The sequence below is a fragment of the Bison bison genome, unplaced genomic scaffold (assembly GCF_000754665.1).
Source record: "Bison bison bison isolate TAMUID 2011002044 unplaced genomic scaffold, Bison_UMD1.0 scf7180017859304, whole genome shotgun sequence".
Classification (NCBI taxonomy): domain Eukaryota; kingdom Metazoa; phylum Chordata; class Mammalia; order Artiodactyla; family Bovidae; genus Bison; species Bison bison.
The window spans coordinates 729118-739449 of record NW_011489876.1 but is presented as its reverse complement, the minus strand read 5'-3'; the positions used below and the strand labels follow the sequence as shown (position 1 = coordinate 739449).

General features: G+C 39.7%; 1 protein-coding gene across 1 annotated transcript in view; it reads left to right on the top strand.

Annotated features, from left to right (window-relative positions):
* ADAMTSL3 (ADAMTS-like 3) overlaps window positions 1-10332 on the top strand; it is a 381686-nt gene that overhangs the window by 197307 nt on the left and 174047 nt on the right. Inside the window, exon 8 of the mRNA XM_010831002.1 lies at window positions 6503-6660. Coding sequence (XP_010829304.1) covers window positions 6503-6660 — 158 coding nt within the window. The remainder of the gene's footprint in view (window positions 1-6502; window positions 6661-10332) is intronic.

The following is a 10332-nucleotide window of genomic DNA, read 5'->3' as shown; positions in this document are numbered from 1 at the left end:
GGTTTCTCAAGAGGCAGGTCAGATGGTCTGGTATTCCCATCTCTTTCAGAATTTTCCACAGTTTATTGTGATCCATACAGTCAAAGGCTTTGGCATAGTCAATAAAGCGGAAATAGATGTTTTTCTGGAACTCTCTTGCTTTTTTGATGATCCAGCGGATGTTGGCAATTTGATCTCTGCTTCCTCTGCCTTTTCTAAAACCAGCTTGAACATCTGGAAGTTCAAGGTTCACGTATTGCTGAAGCCTAGCTTGGATATTCATAGCAGTATAATTCATAATAGCCAAGATGTGAAAACAGCCCAGATATCCATTAACAGATGAATGGGTAAATAAAATGTGGCGTATGTAGAATATTATTTGACTATAACAAAGAATGAAGTCCCTGATATGTGCTACAATAGATGTCTCTGTGCTCAGTCATGTTCGAGTCTTTGTGACCCTGTGGACTGTAGCCTACCAGGCTCCTCTGTGCATGGGATTCTCCAGGCAAGAATACTGGAGTGGGCTACCATTTCCTACTCCAGAGGAACTTCCCTACTTAAAAATGGAACCCAAGTCTCTTATATCTCCTGCATTGGCAGGCAAGTTCTTTATGACTAACGCCACGGGAAGCCTGCTACAATAGATACGATATTTGAAAACATTGTGCTAAGTGAAAGAAGTCAGTCACAAAAAGGCCACGTATTATTACTATATGATTGTCTTTATATAAAGTGTCCAGTGTAAGCAAATCTAAGGAGACAGAAAGTTGGTTGGCACTTGCGTAGGGCGAGGGTGAGTTGGGTTGGTGGCAGGTCTGGGGGCTGTTAATGGATATGGGGTTTCTTTGGAGAACTGGTGTCAAAAATGTTCTAAACTTAGATTGTGGTGATGGTTTCACAATTCTGTGAATATGCTGAAACCACAAAACTATATTTTAAATGAGTGAATTTTATGGCATGTGAATTTTACAGCATATCAATAAGATATTTTAGAAAATAAAAATATGCAAAGCCTGGGCCTGATTGTCTCATGATACTAAAAACAGTTCTTTAAAATTCATCTCTAAAGAGAGCTTAATAAGCTCAAAAAACAGAATAAGTAGGCAGTAAACAGGTTTAGTAAAGATAAATACTTTGAGGTAAAATACTCATTTACATACATACCTGTTCTGGCATATTAAATATAACTTTAATACTCAAGACTGGCACTGTCCCAAGAACATAGCTCAAAAATATTCCCATTTCTCCAAAGGTGGTAAGATCTCTTGCTTGGAGTATTTCTCCATCTGAATATTCTCAAAACTGGCTCAGAAGTGTTTCTGAAAGTTGCCTTTCTCTGCCGGTGAAGAGAATGAACTGGCTTCATCTACAAAGGAATTAGTTAGCATTTCTTAACATCTTAATATAGATGTGGCTTTATTTTCTTGATTTGTACAAGTGTTTTCTTAATTTTATTCCAAAGATATAGTCCTGAAATCAAGCTGACTTTGCAGTAATAAATCATTCTTTTTAAGATCTGTATTAAGTGCCACCCTCCAAAAGGCTACATCATTAAAAACTGAGGACACTCAGTAACATGTTAATCTCTTTGCTGTGGAATTTAATTACAGAATATCCATCTTACATATTGCCTCAAGGTGATTAGAGCCTGAATTTCCAGTCCTTTTGCAAGCTTGGCCTCAGTATTATATCAAGCACACAGCTCCAGATTTCCCTAAAATTTCAAAAATGGAAATAATAAGAGGGTTATTGCAAAAGGGATTTTATTGAATCAAAACCTCAACATGAAATATGTTGACTGGCAATAAACTGGAGAAGGCAAGATGCCATAAACTGAAAACCTCCATTATTGATTATAAAAATTGTTTTTTTTTTTGGTCCTCTAAATGCTGTCTGATGACCATATACAGTAAGTTCCTTTCATACAAACAAGGTCCATCCTAAGAGTGTTTTGTAAGTCCAACAAAGTTACCCTAGGTACGCAACTAACACAATTGACTACACTGTACCAGCTACATCACTCCTATTTTATGCTTGCTTCTGGACATCCTGGGCTTGAAATAAAGATGCTGTACTGCTCTACTTGCACACAGCATGATCACTTGTAGAGGATGCACACATGTGATGATGTACGCCAGACATGTGAACTAACTTATTGATTGGACATGTGAACACACATTCTGATCTCTGAAAGTTTGCAACTTGAAGGTTTATATTTAGGGGACTCACTGTATAGAGATGTATAAATATAAGCATGAGCATAATGACTCATCAAAGGAAATGGATGCTGAGTAAAGTGTGCATACACTATAAAATACAACTCGAAGCATAAGTTTGATGTATTTATAACCAAGGCAGCCATGCTAAATGCTCATTACATGTTTACCTAACAATACTTTGTGGTCTTCTTAGAATTTGAGACCTCTTGGGATAATTAGCATGACCCTGTCTCTTTCAAAAGAAGCCTGGACTGATACTTCTCAGGGCAGGCCTTTCAGCTAGAAGCAGTTAGGAGCATTCATCATCTTTCTAGTCATTTCTTTTAAAAATAACTAATATGGATCAAAATATGTAAAGGTACTATTATAGACTTGAGTTGTGAAGATTTGGGGATAAAAGAGCATCTTGGTTTCTGATCCTCTTTTTTTTCTTCCTGGTATGTAATTTTATTTATTCTTACGACAACACAACTTCATTCTTCAGATTAAGCAGCAGAGGATAAGGGGATTTCCAATATATGTCTTTGTTAAGCCAGCTAACAAATGCCAAAGCTTGTTTGTATCTTTCTTTAAGATTTCATGTAAGCGATATCATAGGATATTTCTCTTTCATCTATTTGACTATGCATAGCATCTCTTCCTTGACTCTTGTCTGCAACCCCAGTCATTTAAGCCTGAAGAGGAGAAAGAAGGCAGCAGTGGCAGCAGGAAAAGAGGCTGTTATCCTCTGCCTTTCTCAGTGTGGGAGCGTTTATACATCTCCTGGGGTCTTTACCCAGCACTAGCTGTCTTACTATAGGAATGCAGAGGGTCCTTGAGAGCTCTGAGGATTGAAGGGCTGTGAGTGCAGTTCTCATGAGCTGTGGATTGCACATCACAGTGTAAGCCTGCAGCACATTCACCAGGTGCTGGACCTTAATTTGAAAAAATAGCACTGAAACCTGTACAGTGCCACATGTAGAATGGATGACAAATGTGGGTTTGATACGTGAAGCAGGGCACCCAGGGCACTCTGGGACAGCCTGGAGGGATGGGGTGGGGAGGAGGTGGGGGGCGGTGATTCAGGATGGGGGGCACATATTTACTTACGGCTGATTCATGTTGATATACGGCAAAAACCATCACAAGATTGTAATTATCCTCCAATTTAAATAAATAAATAATTAATTAAAAAATAACAACTTAAAAAACATATCCATAAATCAACACATTGTCTGAATTGTTGATTTTCAAAAACCCCTTTTCTGCCAATTACTTTTAAGAGGCATAGGCACTAAGGAGAAGCAAGTTTATCCCCCATAAAAATGATGACTTCTGAAGAACAACACTGGCCTCTGCTTCACTGTGAATTCATCACAGTGGCCTTGTTAATCCGAAGTGTCAGCAGTGTTGGGATCCACAAACTGTCAAAAGGTGGCTTCATCAGAGTGCTTCCCTTAGCTTTATTGACCACCCATTTCTGAATCAAGTCATGCAGTTGATGTCAGGGCACCTGCTTTTGACCTCCTGTGTATGCAGCCAGGGTTTGTGACCCAGAGAGTGGGAAACCTTTTGAAATAATTGGAATAAAGATATTTTATGAGAAGTGGAGGAGAGGAGTAGTTTGGGTAATTCATATGCACTTGAAAACTGGTTTTGCACCTTGTATTCTCACATCTTCATCACTAAAGATCTTGGACACCATTGAAGTTAATAGAATGGACTCAGAATCAAAAGCCAAAACCTCAAGGACTTCCCTGGTGGTCTGGTGGTTAAGACTCAGCATTACCAATGCAGGGACCATGGGTTCAGTCCCTGGTTGGGGAACTAAGGTCCCATATGCTGTATGGCATGGCCTAAAAATAAATGAAAACAAAAGAACAACAAAATGTCATGAAAAAAAAATTAAAGGAGGCAGAAAATGCAGTAGATACTTGCATGTGTGTGTGCTAAGTCACTTCAGTTGTGTCCAACTCTGTGACCCTATGCTCATCTGTCCATCAGATTCTCCAGACAAGAATACTGGAGTGGGTTGCCATGCTCTCCTCTAGGGGATCTTCCCAACCCAAGGATCAGATCAAACGCAAGTCTCTTTTATCTCCTGCATTGGCAAGCGGGTTCTTTACCACTAGCACCACATGGGAAGCCCAAGTAGATAATTAAATAAACATTAAAAACAATGAAAACCAAATGAAGAAATGGTTCAAAAGATAGATGTCATGTTGGTCTTCCCTTCCCCCTAGATCGCCTTTCCAGATTCTGACCCCCACCCCCCTCCCCGCCACCGCCGCAGCCATAACTCTGCAACCAGATGGAGCTTGGCAAGCTGTGATGCAGAAGGTCAGCTCAGTGGTAAAACAATCACTGCCCCAACACAGCCGCCGAATCCATCGGACACTACTTGAATTTAATCAAGTCCCTTCAGGCTCAATTTCCATCTAGAAACTTGGTGTTTTGTATGCCTTCTTCTTTGTAGTGATGGATTTTGCCCAACTTTATATCATGTTTTGATATTACCTGAATGCTCATGATTTTTTCCTCCTTTAATTTCAAGGTCTAATTCATCCAGTGTAGGGCCCTCTTACCATCTCTAGTTTCCCCATCTCATTTTTACTGACAACTCGCTTTATAGCATTCAGTTTTATATCTTCATTGGAACTAGGAAATGAATTTAATCTCACACTTTCCAAAAATCTATTGCAGTCACGGAGATCAGGGCCAAAGTGGTTGGGGTTTTGTGTGCCTGAGAGTAGCCAGAATTATTCTTTGACCGCTAATGACTCCTGCAGATCAAGGAGCCTGTGTCCAGTCTTTGAATTTTCCCAGAAAAGTTCCCAGCCTGCCTGTCAGGGATAATCAGGGATGTCTCCTAATGCCTGTTACACAGTCTGTCCAGGGCACTTGAATTCCTGCAGCTATTCCAGTGGCAGAGAGAAATCAGCAAAAAAAAAAAAAAAAAAAAAAAACTGCCAAAGCACAGCAGCATGTGGGTTGCAGCCTCTTAAAACCAGATCATTTTGTTGCTTTTTATTAGATTGAATGGAGTTGTAGTTCTGTTGTGTCCTTTGTTCGAGATGGTTAAAGAACCACAGGATACCAGTGAGTCAAGTATAGATTTCAGAGAAGAGGATCTGGGAGATTGTCTGCTCTGACTCCTCATTTTAGAAATAGGCCATAAAAAGCCAAGGCAGTGAGTTAGGAGTAGAGCTGGAGCCAGAAGTGCAGGTGAATCAGCTCCACTAAGTATGGGAACATTTATAAAATGAAAAAAAAAAAAAGGAAAGGGAAAGAAAGAAATCATTTAAATAAAGTAGTGTTATTTTGGTTAAACCATCAGCAGTGTTGTTTTAGAGATCCGAAAGAACTAGTATTCATTTAAAAGCCAATGGGAGGGACGTCCTTGATGATCCAGTGGTTGAGATTCTGTGTTTCCACTGCAGGGAGCATGGGTTCCGTCCCTGGTCGTGGAACTAAGATACTGCGTGCCTTGTGACGGGGAAAAAATAAATAAATTTTGAAAAAAAAGCCACTGTGACTAAAGAGGTGACACATGAGAGAGATCTTTGTGCTGATATCATAGTTCTGTGTTTTGGTTGTAGTGATGTGTGACAAAATCGCACAGGACTATAGGCACACATTGTACTGATGTCTGTTTCCTAGTTTTTATATTGTATTATCATTGGATAAGATGTAACCATTCCATTGGGTAAAACTGAAAGGTATACAGGACCTCTTCACTACTTTTGCAACTTCCTGTGAATCTATAATTATTTCAAAATAAAAAAATCTCAAAGCAAATCCAAATTTTATTGTAGTTTAGTAAAGTCTAGGCGTATGATCTGAAGGGGTGAGAAAATTAGTAACATACCTTTAAGTAATAACTACATCATGAAAAAATATAGAGAGAAGTAAATATAGAGAGAAGTTTTCTTCTTGCCTTTATGACTTCAAAGAGTTGAGTAGACCTTACTGGAGCTAGCAATCTTGTTTGCTCCTTTTTATAGACAGCTAAAAAGATCCCCTGGAGGAGGGCATGGCAACCAACTTCAGTATTCTTGCCTGGAGAATCCCATGGACAGAGGAGCCTGGTGGACTGCAGTCCATAGAGCTGCACAGAGTCAGACACTACTAAAGCAACTTAGCATGCACACACAAAAAGCTTCTATATTTATTTCACCAATTTGAATCAGTGTTTGTAAACCAAGTGGATATACTGATGTTGTGTTGATATCAGATGCAATTACATGTACTAAAATTAAAATATCTTTTGAAATGAAATGCTTTTAAGATACTTTCATTAAAACTTTATTTTTAAATTTTAGTTATTGAATCAAAAACACTTCAAGGAAGCAAAGGAGAGCACAGCTTTAACAGCCCTGGAGTTTTTGTTGTAGAAAACACAACAGTGGAATTTCAGAAGGGCTCAGAGAGGCAAACCTTTAAGATTCCAGGACCTCTGATGGCTGATTTCATCTTCAAGGTAGGACGAGTCTCTTCATAAAATGTCATGCATCAGGGGCCCAGCATATCTTGAATTTGAAAAAGAACAAGTTTGTTTGGTTGGCAGCGAGGGCATGTGTCATTAATATTTTCACCTTGACAGTCAGTTCTTAAAAATCATTCAACTCTCTCAAGGTTCTGTTCCTCAACCCTAGTAGTTAAGAAACAAACTTCATTTTTATAGGGAATGATTGTTCTGAATTTGTAGTCTCTGGTTGCTGTGTTCAGTTTAAAACCTCTCGATGGAGTTCAGTGAGAATGGTCCGTGGTTAAATGCTCCGTGTCTTAAACCATGACTCTTCTGTTGCTCTCCTTGCAAAGCAGAGCAGAGAAGACAGAGGCCCCTCCCTTACCTTCCTTTCCTGTTTCCTCAGTAATGTCTCATCATGAGCACTTGTCTGGACCCCTGTCACGAGGTCCCCTCACAAGAACTCTTCTTTCCTGTGACCAGGGCTCTGTGTCCCCTCTCTCGGGTAAATCGGGGGCATCTTCTTTCACTCAGAGGACGTGAAATGCAGTGGCCAATGTATTTCCAAGGTGACACAATCTGAAATTCTTCTGATACAACCAAAAATACCTAAGACATGCAGAAAGGGGTGTTTCAGTGGATGGTTTTGTCCTATCTATCCCTTTTGGGAAACTCATTCAAAATGGAAAGGGAAGAAAGACAAGAGCTCCAATTGACAGGAATATATTTATCTGTGAGAAGACCCAGTGCCTTCTAAAGAACTGTTCTATGTTAAATTGTCAAAGTTTCATCAAAGCATTGGTTGTACCAGCAGAGAAAAATGTTTGGAGTTGGAGGAGAGTTGCAAACTGCTGTCCTGTTTGCAAAGTCAGCCTCCAGTGTGACCAGCCAAGTGTCAGTCTGGGTGGATTTGTTGTTTTGAAACTTTGGGTTTTAAATTGTCAACCTTTAAAAAAAATCAAGAGATTTTAACATTATAATACCAGTGTTCTTTTTTTCCCTGCTTCACTTTAAAAATGGGAAGGTCTGACCACCAGCTTGCGTTCCACCGTGGTGATAATTGGCTGCAGCTGGGTAACAGCTGCCTTCTCCTCAGGGCACACGTCCTCACTTGCCATGGTCCACACTGGGCCCTTGTGTGATCCTGACGTTGAAGGTATAGACATATAATAGACGTTTAAGTTGCCACTCCTGGACATCACTTGCCATTTCTAGACATTGAAGTGACTTTTGTGTCAGACCCTTGAAGCGTCAACCCAACGTCGTTCCTTGACAGCAGCGTTGGGAAAGTCTTCTGGGGAAGCCCTAACTGTCATCTCTCTTTCCTTCTATTCTCTCTCACCCATTGTTGTTCATAAATTCTGGACTTGGGTTGCTTCTCTTAAGGTTTTCCCATTAGATGCTAAAGTAGTAAAACCCACACACACAAACACAAACATACCCTCTTAAAAAATTCTCTTTTCATTCCTACTCAGAAGATCTATATTCCTCTAAAGTCAATTTAGAGACCTCTGACCAAGTAGGAAACATTAGTACAGTGATGGGATGAGAAAAATAGCCACAAAGGTTAAAATTTTACGGTACTGTTTGGTGAAGGTATTAACATGGAAAATGTGTTGTTTATTGACCTCATGCATAAACACACATACACACCTAAACTATTTACTTTGAGTGTGTCTGTATACACACACATGTACATATATGAAAATGTGTATGTCTGTGTGTATATACATTTTTTTAAGATTTGAGAGGATATATTCCAAACTGAAAACACTGAGGAAATAGTGGCTATTTTAGAGGGTATCAGTGTTTGGGGGAGTAATTTTAGTTTTACTTATAATATTCTAAAATTTAATACTTAGAAATACAGTCATATGTTATATGTGTAGTTAAAATTGGGCTTCCCCTGGTCGCCTAAGTGTTTAAAAAAAAAAAATCCACCTGCCAATGCAGGAGACATGGGTTCGATCCCTGGGTTGGGAAGATCTCCTGGAGAAGGAAATGGCAACCCTTTCCAGTATTCTTGCCTGGGAAATCCCATGGACAGAGGGGCCTGGAGAGCATGGGATCACAAAAATGTCAGACACAACTTAGCAATGGAAAAACAACACTCAAAAATTACTTTACACCTTTATGTCCAAATTATGTATTCACCTCTTAATAGAATGCATTTTAGCAGCATGTTGCCACTGTTTGAACTTGTACTCAGTCTTCTATTTTCCTGTCTCTTGAGTTCTAGTTTTCTCAGATTTAATAAACAATTCTGGGTTTTAACTTCAATTTCTGGAAAGCTTTTGATCTCTCTTGACTACAGAGGTTTTTTAAAAAAAATATATTATTCATCAAAGAGGGTGTTACACACAACTGTCTGACTCATGCATAAATAAAGCCTCACTTCCATGCCAAAACCATTTTCTTTCATGAATGTGGTATACTTAGTGGGACAGAATTTGGCAAATCAGAGATGCTGTGATGAAGCAAGAATAATTCTGATGGTTTTCCCTGACTTACAAGGTTGTCCAAATTCTGTGGGTTTCTAGGAAATATCCTTTTCCATGGGTTACTTTTTTTTTTTGGTCAGAGCACTGTAGTACTACCCAGCCTGTATTGTTACTAAGATTGGAAACTGTTTCCATTCATCTCTCCTTGGCCTATGAGGCAATCAAATAAATGGCTCTCCTTTGAGTTGGAGGTTAAGAATGTGTGTGAGGTCCCTGATGATGATCAACCTTGTATTTCATTGTGTCTCTTTCCATTCCAATCAACTAAGAACAACAGCTGATCTTTAAAAAAAATAGGAAGAACTGGCTTCAACTGAGAGAATGTGAAAACCAGCCTACCCCACAGTTCAGTTCAGTTCACATCAGTTGCTCGATCACGTCTGAATCTTTGCGACCACATGGACTGCCGCACACCAGGCTTCCCTGTCCGTCACCAACTCCCCAGAGTCTGCTCAAACTCATGTCCATCGAGTCGATGATGCCATCCAACCACCTCAGCTTCTGTCATCCCGTTCTCCTCCTGCCTTCAGTCTTTCCCAGCATCAGGATCTTTTCCAATGAGTCCATTCTTTGCATCAGTGGCCAACGTATTGGAGTTTTAGCTTCAGCATCAAGTCCTTCCAGTGAATATTCAGGACTGATTTCCTTTAGGATTGACTGGTTTGATCTTGCAGTCCAAGGGGCTCTCAAGAGTCTTCTCCAACACCACAGTTCAAAAGCATCAATTCTTCAGCACTCAGCTTTCTTCATGGTCCAGCTCTCACATCCATACATGCATAATGGATAAATCATGGATGCATGGACCTTTGTTGGCAAAGTAATATCTCTGCTTTTTATATGCTGTCTAGGTTGGTCATAGCTTTTCTTCCAAGGAGCAATCATCTTTTAATTTCATGGCTGCAGTTACCATCTGCAGTGATTTTAGAGCTGAAGGAAAAGTTTGTCACTGTTTCCACTGTTTCTCCATCTATTTGCCATGAAGTGAAGGGACTAGATGCCATGATCTTAGTTTTTTGAATGTTGAGTTTTAAGCCAACTTTTTCACTCTCCTCTTTCACTTTCATCAAGAAACTCTTCAGTTCCTCTTCACTTTCTGCCATAAGGGTGATGTCATCTTCATATCTGAGGTTATTGATATTTCTCCTGGTAATCTTGATTCCAGCTTGTGCTTCATCCAGCCCAG